The sequence below is a fragment of the Arachis hypogaea genome, chromosome 16 (genome assembly GCF_003086295.3).
Source record: "Arachis hypogaea cultivar Tifrunner chromosome 16, arahy.Tifrunner.gnm2.J5K5, whole genome shotgun sequence".
NCBI lineage: Eukaryota > Viridiplantae > Streptophyta > Magnoliopsida > Fabales > Fabaceae > Arachis > Arachis hypogaea.
Genome location: NC_092051.1, coordinates 12494242 through 12514670, shown reverse-complemented (window position 1 = coordinate 12514670; position 20429 = coordinate 12494242). Strand labels below are relative to the sequence as shown.

The window sequence follows — 20429 nt, the reverse complement described above, 5'->3', positions numbered from 1 at the left end:
AGCTACATAACTCAACTCCTCCCACACAGCAAGTTTTCCATCTCTAGTATGAGCACCATAAACCAATACAAAAGCACAATTGAAATTATTTTTCAATATCATCCCTTCCGCACACAACCATATCTCTCCTTTATAACAATTATTCAATTTAAATGTCATATTATCCCACATTAATAACAACCCACCTGATGCACCATCAGACTCAACATAATCCCACCCAACATTATCACATCCCCAGATATTTTCTACATCAAACTTTGTCATTACTTGCCTTTTAATCTCAATCAGACCTAACATGTGAAGTCTATACTTTTTCTTTAGATCTTTAATCATTCTCAACTTTCCGTCCCCCTCAACCCCCTAACGTTCCATGAACTAAAGATCATTTTAAAGGATTATTACACACATTTTTATTATTCTTAGGTCTGCTCCGTCTTGCTTTCGTCTTTAGTTTCGCCAATTTTCTTTTTTGAGCAGTTTTTTCATTTTGCGCTTGAAAGATGGCCATGATATCCTCTTCCTCGTTATACAAGATAGCATCAGACTCCACTGCTACTTCTCATGTCCTCTTATTTTCCAATAACTACTCTTCCAATGTTGTACTCTGGTTGTCATCGACTGTCTCATCATTTTCCTCACTGTAGTTCCCTGTTAGCATATCTGCAGCTTCATTCTCACCCTGCACTAGTCTCTTCTAACCTATCTTCGATCCACAGCCTCCATATGTAGCCTCAGTAACAACAATTTCCTTGTTATCCCGACTACTGTGCTCAGCTACACTTGTTGCCCTGTTTTCCCCTTCTGATCCGTTTTTCCCATCTATATCCCCATAATTTCCATCATCACTTACATCCCCAATAGCACCCTCCACACCTCCGACAGCTTCCTCATGGCCTTTACCTCTACCCTCCCGGAGCTCAGCGTTCTCACCCCTGTCAGCCCCTCTAACCCTTCCAACCTCCAGCACAGTCGATACTATCTCATGCTCCTCGAATCCCAATTTCTCTGAATCACAGCTTTCAACATTTACAGCCTTGCCACCCACAACCCTAGTCTTCACTGTAGCTGACCACGGCTGATTAGTCTCAATTTGGTTCATGACATCGTGGTTACCACTGTTCCACTCTCGGCCCCCTCCACCATCGCCATATCCCCCAATCACAAACTGCTCAACGAGCGCTCCGTTGTCCTTCACCATCCCAGCGCATAATTGCACATGTGTAGCTAGGACGAAGTCGCCGTGGTAGCCTCGGTTTCCCTTGCGGCATGCTTCAGCTCGGCGTGCGCTTCTTTCCTGGGTCAGAGCATCGCTGTCACCTCCAAGGAGCGTTCATGAACCTGTTGCGTCTTGGGCTGGCTGGGTCTCCCTCCTTTTCCTTCTATCCACCCGACCCGGCTCCCACTGGTCCGGCCCAGCCAGCATGAATGCATTATCACTCTTCTTGCGCAGGTCCGCATAACAGCTTAGGCCCAAGTGCAAGTAATGACAAAGTATATGTGAAAATTTTTAATTATTTTTGTCATTACTACTGTACTAATAAAGTGGCTGGTATATGTGAAAATTTTCCTATATCTTTAGAAAATAGTATGTATACAAGTATAATTACCCGTGTCATGCACGTGATAAGATTGAAATTATAATTTTAAATTATTTTTTTAAATTAATTTGAATTATAATAATTTGATTAATAAAAAAGTAACATGTTATGTATTATTTGTTTTTTTTTAATTTAGTGTTAATTGGATTAACTCTAGAACAGTTATTAATCGATTTTAATAATTTAATTTCTTCAATAAATCAGACATACATACTGAATATGATCATAAATAATATAGTAATAGTTAAATTTACCAATAAATATATTGGTTATTATCACACTATAAAATAAATTAAATATAAAGACTATTAGCACTTATAAATCTATAAAATCGCACTGTCTTTGATTCGCGTGCAAGGGTTTACTTATCAAATAAACTTAAAAGATTAACAAAAAATATTTATAAATTGGACCTAGCATCACTTGAAAGAATAATGAAAAATAATCAACTTACCTTATAATCTATGAGAACCATTTCTATGTAAGTCGTCTTGTTCTTATCAAATTTGGATGAGACTTTCTATAACCTTATATATTAATTTTGTTAAATAATTTTGTTAAAAGAAAAGATGGTGTATTTGGTCAAAACAAGTTCAGGTTGAATCAAAGAAGCACAAGTTCACAAGAGATGGTCACTAAAGTCAATAATGATGTTTACCAAGTTTTAAGAGAATGATTAAGAACATAATCAAATAAGACACAATCTTTCAGAATCAAAGAAGAGGAAAAACATACAAGGCCTAAATTTATAATATTTATAGACCAAAATAAGAACACTAGGACAAATGATGTTAAAGAAAACAATGGGAAGCAACAACACTATAGGCAAAGAAAACTGAACAGCAACAAACATACAACTTAAATAAAATACCCATAACAATTGTAAATCAAAATCCCAAATCCCAAGCAACAATGCAAAGACAATAACAGATGAGCAAATCAAAACAACAAATTGAAGATTTGACCGTACCTTTTAAAAAGACAATTGAACAGTTATGAAAATTAAAAACAGTAATTGTCACAAAATTAACATGTTCATTTTCTCTTATCTAGAATTCTTTGACAAAGTCCATTTGAAATAATTATTGTCATAACCTTGAATATTAGGTATTCCAGAATAAAATTTAATAGCTTTTGATTATAAATAATAGATAAATAACGTCAAATATGACGAGAAAATGTAAGCAATCATCTCATTATCCTCAAAGCCAAAATTCACCTGTACATTTAACTTATTATTATTGTAAAATACATTCAAATATTTTCATATAATCATATAATTATAACTTAATTTACGAATAATGCACATGTAAGATAATGAAATTAAAACTACAATTTGACGTAATTACAATTAACACAAACTAACATTAGTTATAATAAATTAACTACTACTTTTTATTTTGTCTAAATTTTCAAACATAATTTAGCTTTCAACATAATCCAAGCACATAGCAAAAGAATTTTATAAAATTAGTATAGGATTATATTTTTTTTGTAAAGATGAAACACCAAAAAGAACTTATCTTCATAAATAGTTAACTGAATTTAAAGCTCATAAACTACAAACAACCTCAAATATATATATATATATATATATATATATATATACTCTTGGCAGCAAAGACTAATACATGTAGAAATTAATAAACTTGAACATCAAATTTGTAGTCATGAATCTCCATGTTCATTTTAGTGTGCATCTCTATTCACACAACGGATATTTTTAATCACATCAACAATACTATCTTCTTTGTGTACATTTTCTCCCTTTTTTTTTTGTCTGGTAAAAAGATCCACCATTAGAAATAAGTACCAGGAAGAACTTTAGTAATTTAAAGTTATATTTTTAAGAAAATATCTTTTATTAACATGAAATAATAATCATAATAGTCATAGTTAAATTTTTTTTTTGAATCTAACTATCAAAAATATATCTCTCAAATCCTTGTCTTATTTTGAAAAAAATATAATATCATGAGAAGATTTTTTTTTTCTATAGTCTCTTACTCATTTCCAACCCAAAAGTGAGCCTAGCAAGCACAAAAACGACAATTACATACAAATCAAGAAACTCATAAATCCAATCACAAAACAGCACCACTACTCACTACTAACTACTGCTAATAACAAAATCAAATCAATCAAACAAATCTAGAACATCACCTACAAAGTCGTCACGTAAAAATAATAAGGTGATTTTTAATATCAAAGGCACTTGAAATATCATGCAGGCTGAATTGAAAAGACGTTATGTTAGAGACAATTGATAATAACAATGAAACAAAAAGAGAAAAGTATTAGAAAACCTGACAAAACATTACCGAGTCACTATTGAATAGAAAATTGAATCCTAACTATATCAATATGCAAGAATTCACTGTTTACGAACAATAATAATATCAATCAACATGCAATGATGACTTGAATAGCAATAACGACAATAACAATCCATAGGCAACAACCTATTCTAATGACTAGAGATAAAAAAATTCAGCAATAATATCATATATCATAATAGAAAACAAAAAAAATTGCATCTAGTTGTAACATATAAATACTCAATAATACAAATAATAAACAACTTTGTTACTAGAGCACAGCATTTCAAACTACCAACCTTCTAATAAAAAAAAAAAAATCTAACTTGCTGAAAAATTTACCAAAATAGTCATTATATGTTATGATTATCCTAATAAAATCTCTAGTTGTTTTAATATTGATTCCTGCTTATAAATTTAAAAGGAACAAAGTTCACAAAAAAATCCTACATTATCACATTAAAATAAGTAATATCTTTTCAATCCTAGTGAAAATTTAATTAAAAGTATTATTGTATAGCTCAAATAAGTACATAATTTCGCTTACACTATTTTATTCCACGAATCCAACCAAATGTGAATCATGAAACATTAGGTCTTGTTGAGAAATTAGATAATTTTAAAACTAGAGTTATTAAGGGGTACATAATAAAAAAAAGAGCATGGTTTATAATAATTAGTTGAATGTAACAAGGGAAAAAACTCGTATAAGAAATTTATTTGGCTTTAAGAAATTAGATATCTAGTCATTTTTATAAGAAATCGCCAACAATTCTTTCCAATCTCTAAGATATACAATTCAATATCACAAAGGCTCTACAAATCAAGAAAATCAATCTCCCTAAATCTCTGAGAATAAGGACAATAGTTGAGAAATAAGAAAACTTTTAGAAAACCATGGGTTGAGAAAATTCTCAAATTTCATATCTTAGTCAAAAGCAAAATTCACCTTATAATCACCAACCAAAAAGTAAACGTTCACAATCTGTCTCTCAACTTATCAAGCAAGAAATAGTTCCGTGAAAGAAAAGTCATATTCAGCAACAAAGCACCATAACAAAACTAGATCATCAAATTAGAAAAGCACAACCAAACTTTTAGATCGGAAAAGACTTTCGATTCAGCTAAGTGATCACCCAAATAATTCACTAAATTTAAGCAATGAAAATCTCCAATCGAACAAACAACAATAACACTCTATTCATATGTTTCATCACATACTCCTTCTCCTTGAGCAACAAAATAAAAATTTTACAAATTATTGATTTAAAAGAAGGAATCAATAGCGAATCAAAATTATGTTAGCTTCAAAGATCATCAAATCCAGAAGAAAGCATCTCAATCAGCAGCTAAGCAAATCCACAATCCACAAATTCAAATACTGTTTTATAAGAGGAATAAGATAATAATTCACAGCAAAAACATATCGAATCTTCTAGATAATGGATGAAATCTTGAAATCAGAACCCATAGAAAACAACATGAAGATAAAGAAGATTAAAGCAATTATTCACAAAAGCGAGGAAGATTAGAACTAGCTACAAGGCAAGAATCGTTAACCAAAACCGAAACTGAAATGTTGACTAAATCAAATCAAAATCAAATTCCTAATTCCTTTCCTGAATCTTTTATGTAAATAGAATTAATTATAAATCTTTTCCTTTTTGGGTTTAGCTTAATTTTAGGAATTTTATTATTAGAAATCTTTCCTTTATTTTAAGCTAGTATTTTTCCTTTCTTTCCTATTTTCTAGTTATTTCTATTTCTGTAATTCCTCTATAAAGAGGCTGATTCCCTGTACATTTGATAATACAATACATTTAAACACTTCAATTTGGTATCAGAGCAGGATCTCTGCACTGTGCCTCTGATTTATAGCTATGGCTGACAGTTCCTCAGTCATTAATCCTGAACAGAAGGAGAACACCACTCCTACTCCAACTGCTCATGAGGCTGAAAAATCATCATTGAGTAAGGAACAGGTTGAGCAGCTCATAAGGCTGTTAAATTCCAGTTCTGTGTCTAGTACTTCTAGTGGTTCTTTGGCTCAAACAGGTAATTTTAGTATTCCTATGTCCCTTAACTGCACCTCAAACTTGAATGCACCATGGATTGTTGATTCAGGTGCATCTGACCATATGACCAGCCTCTCCCCTTTATTTAAAACTTATTCTCCTTGCTTTGAAAATGAAAAAATTAGAGTTGCTGATGGTAGTTTTTCATCTATTGCTGGAAAAGGTACAATTAAACTGTCCAAAAATATTGACCTAAGAAATGTCCTACATGTACCAAAGCTTTCTTGTAATCTTCTCTCTATTAGTAAAATCTGCAAGGATTCCAATTGTGCTGTGACATTCTTTGACACTCATGGTATTTTTCAGGACCGAACTTCGGGAAAGATGATTGGCAGTGCTAAGATGATGGATGGGCTTTATCACTTTGAGGATATTTCGGAGGATAAAATAGCTCAAGGATTTAGTGGTATAAGTTCTATGCCTATAAAGGACCAAATAATTCTCTGGCACAATAGACTAGGACACCCTAGTTTTCCATATCTCAAACACTTGTTTCCAAGTTTGTTTAAAAATATTGATTCTTCCTTACTTAAATGTGAAAGTTATATTCGTTCAAAGAGCCATAGAGCTCCTTATTACTCTCAAACTTATCATGCATCTAAACCCTTCCACTTGATTCATAGTGATGTATGGGGTCCATCAAAAATAACAACTCAATTTGGAAAAAAATGGTTTGTAACTTTTATTGATGACCACACACGACTATGTTGGATCTATCTCATGCATGAAAAATCTGAGGTTTCTAAAATTTTTCAGTATTTTTCAAAAATGGTAGAAACACAATTTGACACAAAAATTTCAATATTAAGAAGTAATAATGGCACTGAATACTTTAATAAAAATCTTGGTGAATTTCTTCAAAAGAAAGGTATTCAACATCAATCTACATGCCCCAATACACCCCAACAAAATGGCATTGCTGAAAGGAAGAATAAACACCTTCTTGAAGTAGCACGTGCCATTATGTTTGAGGGTAATGTTCCAAAGTATTTATGGGGAGATGCTGTTCTAACAGCAGCCTATCTCATAAATCGAATGCCCACACGTGTGTTAAATTACTGCACACCGTTGGATACTTTCAAAAAGAATTTTCCAGCATGCAGGTTGCATTCTGACTTACTTTTAAAAGTATTTGGTTGCACTGTGTTCTTACATACACCTTCATATCGAAGTAAACTTGATCCAAGGGCAGAAAAATGCATTTTTATTGGCTATTCCCCAAGTCAAAAGGGTTATAAATGTTTCAATCCACACACCAAGAAATTTCATGTAAGTATGGATGTTACTTTTTTGGAACATGAAACCTTTTTTCAAAAAAATTCTCTTCAGGGGGAGAGTCTAAGGGAAGAAAATTTTTTGCATGAACCTTTACCCACTCCTATCTTACATATTGAAGATACAACTTTCACTAATCAAGTAAATTCTGAAACAATTGCAAAACAAGATGTGAAAACCAATTCTGAAATTGTGCCAGAATTAGTTGGAATCCAAACAGGAAAAGAAATACCACAAGAAAAGGAGCTTCGGTATTATGTTCGGAAATATCCCAAGAAGACTAGAGACCAGCCCATCATCTCTGTACCAACCCAATCTGAAAACCCGGAAGACGGCCCAACTGTAGTACTTCAGGAACTTCCAGGTAAATCTGAAATTGTCACTTCTAATAATAATTTGCCAATAGCCCTTAGGAAAGAAACCAGAACCTGCACCAAAAAGGTACTTAAAACCAGCACCAACCATCCTATTTCCAATTATGTCTCTTACCAAAATCTCTCTAAAAAACATCGAGCTTTTACTTCTAAAATTACAAATCTGTTTGAGCCTAGGAACATAGAGAAAGCACTAGATGATCCCAACTGGAAATTAGCAGTGATGGAAGAGTGGCATGCACTCAAGAAAAATGAAACTTGGGAGATTGTAGATCTGCCACAGAATACAAAATTGGTTGGCTGCAGGTGGGTTTTTACCATCAAGTGCAATGCTGATGGAAGCATAGAGAGGTATAAGGCTAGGTTAGTAGCTAGGGGATATACACAAACCTATGGAGTAGACTATCGAGAAACTTTTGCTCCAGTTGCCAAACTCAGTTCTGTGCGGATTCTCTTATCTCTTGCTGCGAATTACAATTGGCCTTTACACCAATTGGATATAAAGAATGCTTTCCTGAATGGGGAACTAGAGGAAGAGGTGTTCATGAAACTTCCACCTGGATTTGAAGCTGAACTAGGGAGGAATAAAGTGTGCAAACTAAAGAAATCTCTCTATGGATTGAAACAATCCCCAAGAGCTTGGTTTGAACGACTTGGAATGGTGGTGAAGGGACTTGGTTATACTCAAAGCCAAGCTGACCATACACTTTTCTATAAGCATTCAGCAGCTAATAAAACTGCCATCTTAATTGTATATGTGGATGACATTATTCTGACAGGTGATGACTTTTTGGAACTAAAAGACTTGAAGGAGAAGCTTGCCAAAGCATTTGAAATCAAAGAACTTGGCTCATTAAAATACTTCCTTGGAATTGAATTTGCAAGGTCTAAGGAAGGCATTTTTATGAACCAACGAAAGTACATCCTAGATCTTTTAAAAGAGACGGGATTACTTGGTTGTAAAGCTGCTGAAACACCTATAGAGCCTAACTTAAAATTGAAGCCAGCTGAACCAGAAAATGTAATGGACAAAGGGAGATATCAGCAGTTAGTAGGGAGGCTAATCTATTTATCCCATACACGCCCGGATATAGCCTTTGCTGTGAGCATGGTAAGCCAGTTTATGCATTCACCTGGTCAAGAACACATGGATGCTGTCTTTAGAATCCTAAGGTACTTAAAAGGGTCGCCTGGGAAAGGGTTACTCTATAAAAAGCATGGACATCTTCAAGTAGAAGCTTATACAGATGCAGATTGGGCTGGGAATGTCATGGATAGAAGGTCAACATCTGGGTATTGTACTTTTGTTGGCGGAAACCTGGTTAGTTGGAGGAGTAAAAAACAGAGTGTTGTGGCACGAAGTAGTGCAGAAACTGAGTTTAGAGCAGTGGCTCATGGAATATGTGAAGCAATATGGGTAGAGAAAATCCTACAAGAACTAAAAGTTTCCATTTCTCCACCAATGAGGTTGTATTGTGACAACAAATCTGCAATTTCCATTTCTCATAATCCAGTGTTGCATGATAGAACTAAACATGTTGAAGTTGACAAGCATTTTATCAGGGAAAAGATTGAGAGAGGACAGATTTGCATCTCATATGTTCCAACCACAGAACAATTAGCAGATATTCAAGCTAAAGGATTACCCAAGAAGACTTTTGATAGCATAATAAGCAAGCTGTCAATGAATGATATCTTCAAGCCAGCTTGAGGGGGAGTGTTGACTAAATCAAATCAAAATCAGATTCCTAATTCCTTTCCTGAATCTTTTATGTAAATAGAATTAATTATAAATCTTTTCCTTTTTGGGTTTAGCTTAATTTTAGGGATTTTATGATTAGAAATCTTTCCTTTATTTTAGGCTAGTATTTTTCCTTTCTTTTCTATTTTCTAGTTATTTCTATTTCTGTAATTCCTCTATAAAGAGGCTGATTCCCTGTACATTTGATAATACAATACATTCAAACACTTCAATTTGAAACAATTGCAAAAGTAAGTTCAAGAAAAGTTACCAAATAATAACTCAAGGATGGATACAAAGAGAAAAGAGGTGGCAAGAATCGACAGATGACTCATGATGACAAGAACCAAAAGACAAGAATGACAAAAAGAGAAGGATGACATTCCTATAGGCCTCTAATAGTGCCACAATTTGTACAAATAGGCGCGCTTCTATTTATACAATTGTGATCCTACCATAAGACACTTGCTCCATATTACACAGATTAAACCTAAGCTCTGATACCACTCTGTCACAACCCAAAATGAGCCATGACTGGCGCTCAGGAAAAAGAGTTCCCTAGCAAGCCTAACAGATTCAAATATAAGATAAATAAAAAGGTTACAAATAATTTTTGATAAATTTACACTTTTTAGAATGAATAATTACATACTTTAACAAAAATAAAATAAATAAATATAGATGGATCCTGCCTGTGACATATGGAGCAGATGACGTCTAAGAACTCAACAAGGAATAGAGCCCATTGCAGATCATTACTCTTGAATAGAAAGGCTCACATAATCAAGTACTTATTCCTGAAAAAATATTTTTTTTAAACAAAAAAGGAGTGAGTATTACAATTCAGTGACTAGACAATACATCTATAATCGACATGAGACTATACAAACATTATCATCAAAATAATTTTAATTAGAAAATAATAGTTGATAATAAGTGAATCAATAAGGGAGTTCTCATAGAGAAATCAAATCAAAAGTCCACACTTGGGCGGCTCCACCTCTATGGGTAGCCCTTTTCTCTAGTGTGTCCGTACGGAATAACAGATCCAACGTGTGGCCTACACGTTAGGCTAACAACGCTCCTACTAGCTGAGGTCTGAGCCAGATGCATCTAGATTAACGTCATAACCGCTGTTAACTACTGTTTTCTAATACGAGCCTCCCAAATCAATTCAAAACATATAATTTCAAATACAACAAATCTTTGATCTTTCGAATATATAAAATATCGAATCAAATCAAATCAGATAATACTTTCTCATCCAAATCATATTCAATCATATTTTCTCAATTCTAAAATAAGTGAGTAGCAACAAAATTTCATGCTTCGAAAATACATATTCGAGTAAAATCAAATGCTTTAAAATAATATAAAATTTCTTCAAACATACATATAGTCTAAAAATATATATATATAGTCTCATGTGCATATTAAAAAGAGCTTAACATGGACAAATATTTAGTTCTAATAAATTAATTAATAAAACCAATTTAAAACCCTTTGATAATCTTTGTAAGTATAACTAAGTTCAAAGCACCGTATATCAAAATAATTATAGACGTAAAGCCAAACAATTATAACTCACAACGTGGTCCAAAGGACCGAAGAGACCAAACCCGGAGTGCGAAAGTAAAGGTTACGAAATAGCGCAGAGCTTGGATTAGGGCAGTAGCAGCAACTTCAATTCTCATGGTAGCAACAATGGCAACAGCACAAGGCAAATGCAGCAGTTCAAATCGAATAAAAAGACAAATGCAAATATAGTTCTGAAAATCCAAAACAGAATAGAGGCGAAAAATAAATCAGAACAAGAGCAAGGCAAGAAACAAAATGGTGACAGAGATAAGGTGAAAATGGAACAGACCAAGGAAAGAAGTTAGACCAGAACAGTGGCAAGACAGTGTTGCCGGAAAGTTTGAAAACTCCAGCGTGTTTTCCGGCAACAGTAAGAGCGACACCGGTAAGGCAAAGCAGTGGTGCTATCAGATCCTCTTCTCCAACAATGGCATCAGTAACTCCGACGAAAACGGGGAGGCCAGGGGCTAGCCACGGGGGAGCAAGGTAGGGGCTGAAGTAGCTTCGGGTGCACCAGAAGTGAGCTCCGGCGACAGCAACAGCAGAAACCTCCATCGTCACCTCCGCCTCGCGACTGCCACCCTCCTTCCCTTCCATCTTGTAGCTCTCTCACCCCCCTCTTTGTTCTCTGCACTTCCCGCTGCAATGACAATGTCTCCCTCCGACGAAGGTTCCTTCGGCGGCGGCGGCGCCACGCCTCCTCCTTCTTTCTGGTTCGTTCTTCATCTCTCCCTCTCTGCTTCGGGTTCGTGCTCGCCATTCCCCTCTCAGATTCGAACCTCTCTCGCTTTCTCTTGATGTCAACGACGACAGCAGCTCCAATAACACTGGCCCTCTTCCTTCTTTTCTTCTTTTCTGCTCTTCCTTCTTTCTCTCATCCACTCTCGCTACTTCTCTTCTCTGATTTGGGGGAGTTTGTGTGTTGGTAACTTAGGAAATTAAGGTTAGGGTTTGGTTTGGAAAAAGAGGAGTGAGGGTATTATTGGGATTTTACATGAAAAAAGGCAAACAACTAGAAAGAAAGTATCCAAACTTGGGAATCTATCATTACAAAAAAGAATTTTGGTGGTTGATGCTAATGCAGTGAACAGAAAAGTTGCAGAAGGTGTTTTACAGAAATATAGGGCAACAGTTACTTGTGTCGAGGGTGGCAGGGCTGCTCTACAGATGCTGAAGAAGGTTGATAGCTTCTCAAGATGAATTACTAAAGAACTTGTAGAGATGAATGATCTGCATCTGCAGTCTTCTCTTTGTATTTCATGAAGCACAGGTCAGTGTGGGCATGTAATAGATGATACATCACTGAACCTGTCCTTATTCCAAGACGCAGCCCTTTAAAAGATTGAAGTAAAACATACTCTATAGAATGAGTAAAGAAGATAAATTCATTTTTGTTTATAGAACGAAGGGAAATGTCATCCTGTAAACTTTCTCGTTTAGACCTTTTTAGTACTTGGCTACATTCTTTCATGCAATTTTTCCCAATAACAAGATGGGAGGGAGGCATCGTTTTATTCTCCAATTGACAGCTTTTTTGCCATTATAATTGAAGATCAAGTTTTGTAAGATATAATCATTGATCTTGTAGTATAATTCACCTATGGAAGTAACCTGCTCCTTTTTAAAGATTATATTTTATCTAAAATTATTTACAAAAATTAAATGGATTGCTTACATAAATGTCACAGAAATTAAATACTCAGGTAGTTATTAGCTATTAAATAAATATCGATCGTTCTTCATTGCCATTATCCCTGAAACTGGCGACATCTCACCCTAAAAAAATAAATCTACATCTCATAACTTTTGTTGATAAATAATTACCAAATGAATCCTCTAAAGTGATCTGCTGATATATGTATAATAATTAATAAGGGAATTTATATTTCCTAAATGCATCCGTATTTTTGCTTGTTGCCTTCAGATGTTGAGATCAAGAGTGAGTAAAGATTTTCCAAAACCTTTACACTTCAAAATTACAAACCACCGCTTTATTATACACCCAATTCCTCTCTATTACACTATTAAAATAAAATGTCGAGCTAACAAAAGTTAAACTGAACAGGTGCAAATGCCTCTTTAATAATGTAAATCTAGGGCAATGAAATAGCACAATGTCCTAAATTGACATTTATTCACATTATAACAGTAACAGTTAAGTTATTAAGTTATTAAATTTTACAATTCTGATCTACAATACAAGCATCCTGAAAACAAGGAGGCTAGATCATCCAACAAGAACTTAAGAGAGGGAAAAATAATTCAGATAAGAAGGAAGAGCAGATCAAATCCACCTGACAATATCCAACATTAGAATCGCATAAAGAATAAACAACAAGAACACGTCTAAGAGCAGCATGTCCCTCGGGAGTGTCCAACCATGGATGGCCAGGAAAGGTCTGTGGCAGATCCTGTACAAATGCATGAAGAATTATTAGAGAAAGGGAGATATAATCAGCAATTTTAACATGCATAAATTAAAAATTCCAATTGTTCTGAACTAACATCAATTACAATAACCATTTGAATGGTCGCATTAAACACCCTAACTTCCTTTTAGACCTTAACAAAATGTAAGACCCTACGCAAAGCTGATACATATTATTCAAACTGTACTGAATATCACACAAATTCCCCTCTTTTCCTGCTCAGCATATACTCACAGCTGCATTTTGAAAGAGTTCTGGAAACTGCTTGATTGGCATATACTCACGGCATATACTCACTTTGTATGTTCTAATTACAATAGAGTTTTGTATCATTTTTCTACCCGTATGTATCTATATAGCTAGGAACATTATCTTTATCTATAAAATTGATATATATGCATAATAAAGAAATAATTAATAGTCTACTCTCATAGTTTCCAAAATATCAGAATATCCATGAAAGTGCAATTTTAATGTACACAATATTAACCTGCTAATAAGAAAGGGGGCTTGTATCACTGCTCCACTCAAAAGAAATAGTCAGTAATAATAAGGTGTAAATCTTGCACCTGAGATGAACATTGAACAAGAAAAACAAATTACCATACAATGAAAAATATTGGGCTGTGCCAAACTCCCAATTCAAATGACCTTTATTGCCAAAGAACGATAATATTATTATTAACCATCTTGAGATGTTTTACTAGAGATTCTCAAAACATCATGAGAACCGTCTTTACAACTATCGATGCTACTGCTAGAAAGGAACTTCAGGAAGTCAGTAAAAACTAAAAATACATAACTAATAAACTAACATGTTGTCTGCTACGAAATTCCATGACAAATATTTACCTCAATGAGAAGGAGTCATTGCAAAATCAAGACAAGATCTCTAGCCTGCAGGAACATTTAAAAAAAAGGCCTTGATAATCTAATGCCAACAGTTACCAGGAAGCAAACATTGGATACCAGAATAGTTGTATATAGTAAGTAAAAGAGAACAATACCTGTTCATTATAGAGCTAAAAAACGGTAATGCTAAATTGGTACTGAGAAGTGGGAGTTGAATCTGAATTGGCTAAATCAAACAGCTCCTCAAATCAACAAGAGAGAGTTTGCTATATGAGTTTTCACCGGTGATCAAATTGTTATGAAATATGTGTATCGTGACATTCCTGAAAATGAGGGCATATTAGAGAAAGGCACTTGTCTAAATTAGTGAACAGTACCAAGGAAAAAAAACCACAAACACAGGACAGATGAACATAAAATCGCACAATAATCTTTCACTTACTTTTTACCCCAGAATATTAACATGGTAATAAATTTCAAGAAACCTAAGGTAAACTAACGGATCTTGTTGCTTAATTAGGCCATTATTTTATTACGATTCATGCATTACATACTTCCTTCTTCTGTTGTTACTTAACCGAGTCAACCAAGTGCAAAACTATTTTTGTAAAATAAGAAAATTTGTACATATTATAATACAACCTCCTAAGTGCACTGATATCACCAACTACCTTGTGACAGGAAGTCATCCCTGTAAAGAATATATGTAAGCATAAAAATATAACAGAAAGAAAGGTGAGCCTGGCGGGAGGAAGTGAAAAATAAGATCGTCCCACTGGTTCAACTGAAAATTAATTATAAACTAAATTCAGGGTAGTTTTTTGAAGATGTAGATGTCATGCAGCATTCAGAACATCGAATATTTAACAATATGGACACTTTGAGGTTTATAGCTTATTCTTTAAAATCACCAATTCAACCTTGAAAAGCTAGTTCCGTTAACTATGCAACTATCATTGGATCTAATTAGAATCATAGTGCATGTTTGTCTTGGCATTGAAAAAGTAGCCCAGTTAATGAATTGAAGCATGCAAACCAAGTCTCAATTCATTTCAAATATGCTCAATAAAATTGAGCTGAGCTATGTCCCAACTCCCAAAGCCCAAACATGATTTTAGCCTCAACTTGTGTTAGTAAGGTAATATAGTTTGTGTTTAAAGTAATGAGCTAATGATACATCCTCTAAGCCATACTAATCCAAATTGCAACTGGTATAATAACAAGTTTAAAAAAGCACTGAGGAAACTATCCCTTTTCTCAAAAAGCACTAAAACCAGATATTAGAAGTTTTATTATATATGCAAATAAAAGTATAGAAATAATTATATTTTTGTAAAATTTTAAGAAAAATACTTCCTAAACAATTTAAATGAGCATCACCATGCATAATAAACATGCCTAGATGGAGGCAACAGGAATATATTTTTGTAAAATTTGTTCAACAAAAGACTTCCCAAATAATCAAAATCTGCATTTCAATTAGCTACATCTTATGTATACTATGACAAATGCTACTGGCATGCTTGTTATGAGCTGTAAGTGAGTGAAAGACCAGTTGATACAGTGAAAGTGTGAATCGAAGCAAATTTCTACTTTGTAACAAAATCAAGTACTATCCAACCTAAAAGTCAAATCACTGACAATTGTTGAACTAATCACAAACTAGGAAGACCTAAATATAACTTGACAATTCAAAGAAGGAATGAACAACTGATCTATTATAAAAAATTATCAATTAAGTTACCTAGCTTGTTCTGGGCAATGAACTGGCGTCTCTCTCCCCACTTTACCCAAACCTAGAAGCATTCAATTTATTTTACATGAACAAAGTGTTGGATTAACAACTAAATAAACAATGATATTGATGGAATCATCAAAGAAACCACACCTTTAAGAAAATAGATAATGAGATATATGGAAAGATACATATATGAATGGTTCATGCAACAGATGAATTTGAGCAACATAAGACATAGCATACTAAGATATCTAGGACCTAAGAGGTAAATTATAAATTTAACCATGACAACCAATCCTTTAATTTCATTGTTATAAATTATCTTTGCAATTAAAAAGGCAAATTCAGCCTGTGCATCTGCTTTCCACCAACTTTAAAAAGGGAGATATCCATACAAGTTCTCAGTGAGCATGAAACAATAATGACATGTATCCTAGGAATTACATCAAATAAATAAGTTAGTTTTGACTTTAACGGAATTAATTTGTTACCTTGATTTCTGACTGAATAAATTAAATTTTTGGCAAAAAAAAAAAAAAAAAAAAAGAGAAAGAATGCACTATAAAAGAAACCTTAATTTAAAACAAAGTATATTTCATCTCCAAGGAAATTTATATTTCTTTCATTGTGGTTCATGCAGGACGGTTTCATCAATCAGTTAATATCTTATCTGATTCATATAAGAATTTATTGAGCTGACAACAAGCAAAACCTGTGTTTATTTACTTAACATTTTTCAAAACTACAGAAAAAAGATGTGTATGTTATCATAGGTGTGTTTGATACTACATACAAATACAAAATATAAGACAAAGACACTTTAGTACAAAAAATTGTTTGAACAAAAAAAAATATAAATATAATTTAAATTACTACATCAGAATTTTTTTTGGTACATACTTTGATGATTATTTATTTTATTATATTATAAATGGCATGCACTAATAATATTATATGCAAGTTCTCCCATCTAAACCAAAGGTTATCATCCAAAAAAAAACCTTTTTGGTTTACGTCGTGAATTCACGATGTAACGAATTCTTCAAACTTTACAATTTTTTATTCCAAAATGTAACTTTTAGAATGAGAATCGGAGTAAATGCCTATTGGCATCATGAAAGTGTTATATTACTCTACTAATTAGAAATTTTTTTAAAATAATTGTTGTTTACTTAAAACAATTTTTAAATTATATTAGAATCGTTTATGCATTCTCTTAGCTTTCAATGTATACATATAGATGTCGTTTTTCAATGAATGATATTTGACCAAGGTATATCTTTTTAAATTAAACGTATAAGATTAGAATGATAAATCACATTTTCTACTAGCTATACGTAAGAAATATTTTGACTCTAGTATATGTTATTTTTGAAATTGAGCGACTGAATCTAATTTTAAATCTCTACTTATAAAAAGTAGAGTAATTTAGGCTAATAAAATAAATAGAGTTTAAAATTACATAAATATTTTAAATTAGAATTAGTTATACGCCGTATCCTGAATATTTTTATATAAATTGAATTAAGTTGATTTAATTTACCATGTATATATTGCATCAATAATAAATCGAATCAACTTAATTTGATTTATTATGTTTATCCTAGCTATATAAGTAATAAATCTTACTTTTAAGTTAATGGGTTATGTATATTCATTAATTTTAAAACACAAATACCAATAAAAAAATATTTTTATTTAAATTTAAATAAAATTTTAAAAAGATCAAAATAATAAGAATAGAAATCTAATTTTAGTATTTTAGTTCAGATTTCAAAAAATTTACATTTTTTTATATTTATGAATTTAAAATAAAACAATAAATTATTTCTAAAAATTTATTAAAAATTATTATTCGACTCATTAGCATCTAAAAAATTATTATCAAGATTTTTTAACGTTGAGAAGTTATAAAGTATAATGCACAGGAATTAAATTTTGAATTTTTTCAGAATTAAAAATAATAAATAATTATATAATATAAAAAGACCAACTACATTTAAACAATATATAATTTAAAAAATAATTAAAATATTATATTAATTAAATTATAATTTAATTTATGAAACTAAATATAGAACAAACGCTTTGAAAACACAACACTACAAGAAATTATCGGATTAGCGACCGATTTAGCGACCAATTTGGGTGGTCGCTAATAAGAAAATAGCGACCGATTTGTGTTCAGGGCCACCAAACCCTCACCAAAGAATATCGGTCACTAAATCGGTCGCTGAGTGAATCAGTCGCTAATCGGTCGACCAATTTGCATAACACTGGATTAGCTATGGATTAGCTATGAGCATCACTATACTCATGTTATCGCATAGAATCATAAATGTTCTTTGGTGGTTGATGTTTGACTCCTAAACAAGATATTTTTGCCAAACTAATTTTACTTTAACTAATTTCAGGATGGAAGAGTCATATGCAATTCACTACCAAAATATGGAAATGGAAGTGAAGCAGGAAATGAGAAAGGGTACCTGGTGGGAATGACAACTTGCTACCCTCAACCTGGCTCTATCAAGATCTCTAATGGTGAAGTTTTGACTTTGGAGGTTGACTACAGCAACACTAAGCTGCATAGTGGTGTTATGGGACTTTTCTACCTCCTTGTTGCTGATGACCTCCCACATCACAACAACTAAAACTCATCTCATTTAATTGTTTATATCTTCTATGATATTATTTTAGCATGCCATATGATTTTATAATAAGTTATGGGGTGGGACTTGTAACTAGTAAATAAATGCATATATTCTTTGCGAAGAAGAATATATAATTGTGTTTGTGTGATTTTAGATTACTGTCTATGTAATATGTTCTCTTCCCACAACTAATAACAAATAACAGTAATTATGAATATGGCTGATTTTATATTACTAACATGATATTTTCATTCCCTCTTATATTTATAGTTTAATTACAACTTGTAAGGCCTTTCTCTATTGGAATTTCCAAAAGGATGCTACAACTAATGCACATCAGCACCAATACAATATGATGATATTTGCATTCCCTATAAATATTACAACTACAGAGGGGGCATATATGTTGATAAAAAATAACAGAACAGCCCTGTGAGCTGAAACACTAGCCCTAATGCAATATTAAAATAATATATACAGAGGGAGAGATATATATTTTGATTAAAATAGACTCACCTCAACATGTTTTGATTTCTTATCCACCCATGTCTCATCTTTGTGTTTGTGGGTCTTCGCAAACAATTCTAACTGTGTTGGAATCCTCTTTAATGATATTTTCTACCAAACATATAAATTAAAAAACCTATGAGTATCAACTACCAATTGAAGTGTATAAAATTATAACATAAAAGATCTAAGTTTTTCTATAACATCACCATATTAGTTTTGTGTTGGGTAACGGAAATTGGGCCAGCAGTACGAAGAGCCGCTCCAAATCCGCTGCAACCAGATGCTCGATTTGACTTGCCTTGCACGCTCTTTTGTAGAAACCCAGTGTCAGTATTCCAATAAGCACAGAGAGCATCCCACACACCATCTTCTATCCATTGAGGTTTGACACGACTTGCACGAGCTTTTCCCAACAAATTTTTTAGTAACGCCACATCTCGCCTCTCAAAATTTTTTCGAGCCCAATAAAGATCTGGAGGAAAAAACTGATGTTTGCTCTGGATAATCAACACAAGCAAGAATAGTTATAAGTTGATATATATTATATTTTTCAAACTTAGAACTAATTCTTAATCTACCAAAGATTAAACGTTTCTCTAAAACCTACTTTGAACTTTTCCCACCAAAATTTCCTAGTAGCATCTGGTATCTTTTTCCACGAAAGCCATGGCTGAGAGTAATGCCCTTTAATGATGTCCGAAATTGCATGAGCCGCGGTAAGTGAAGGTAAAAATCTGTAGATATTACTTAATATCAATCGGAATACAATATAAAAGGTTAACTTCAAAAAATAAAATTATTGTAGTCTTGTATGGTGTTAAGGAAGTAAACTTAGAATGATAAGGCCCTGTTCTAATAGTAAAAACAGAATAAATTTATCCTAAATCCAAAAAAATTGTTAAGGAAGTAAATCTATCCCCACAAAACACACAACAAAATCTGTTGATGACAACAGATCAAGCACCAAAGGAGTGAAATCTTCTTATAGTGGACATCAATAAATTAATGAACAATGGTATATTACAAAGCAGTTTGTCATGGTTAAATGTTAAATATATAAAAAAATACAAAACTAGGGGAAACTCAAGAGTCATTTGTAATTACCAGAAAATGCTATAATACCCTTAAAAACTACTAATAACTAATCAGAAATATTATATATATCATTGAAATTGAGATATAATAATAACTAATAAGACCCATTCAAAACAAATTAATAAAGATTTTCAGGATGTATGTATTTTAATTAATTTCTTATTCAATCATTATATTCATTATTTATATCTGAAT

The 20429-nt window shown here is 32.8% G+C and overlaps 1 protein-coding gene across 4 annotated transcripts; it reads right to left on the bottom strand.

The window, feature by feature from the left end:
- Positions 1 to 9637: 9637 nt before the first annotated feature.
- LOC112756446 (uncharacterized) lies at positions 9638 to 12472 on the bottom strand. Of its 4 annotated transcripts, none has more exons than XR_011873890.1 (3): positions 11249 to 12472; positions 10970 to 11150; positions 9638 to 10178 (listed from the first exon to the last, which is right to left on the bottom strand). XR_011873890.1 is itself a non-coding variant. In XM_025805040.3 (2 exons), exons 1-2 carry the CDS (start codon positions 11554 to 11556, stop codon positions 10157 to 10159), a joined length of 330 nt encoding a protein of 109 aa, XP_025660825.1. In that variant the 5' UTR covers positions 11557 to 12458; the 3' UTR covers positions 9638 to 10156. The 4 variants fall into 4 exon arrangements, 2 of the variants coding, with proteins under 2 accessions (XP_025660825.1, XP_025660826.1); XR_011873891.1 differs by having other exon boundaries at positions 11267 to 12445; XM_025805040.3 differs by lacking the exon at positions 10970 to 11150 and having other exon boundaries at positions 11249 to 12458.
- Positions 12473 to 20429: the final 7957 nt, after the last annotated feature.

Bases quoted from the DNA above. Each gene is read 5' to 3' on its own strand.
- LOC112756446 (XM_025805040.3), bottom strand. From the start codon at position 11,556: ATGGAAGGGAAGGAGGGTGGCAGTCGCGAGGCGGAGGTGACGATGGAG. The intron at 10,179-11,248 runs GTCTGTTCCATT...ATATTTTTTCAG, and splicing joins TGGTCTAACTTCTTTCCTTG to GAATAAGTACTTGATTATGT.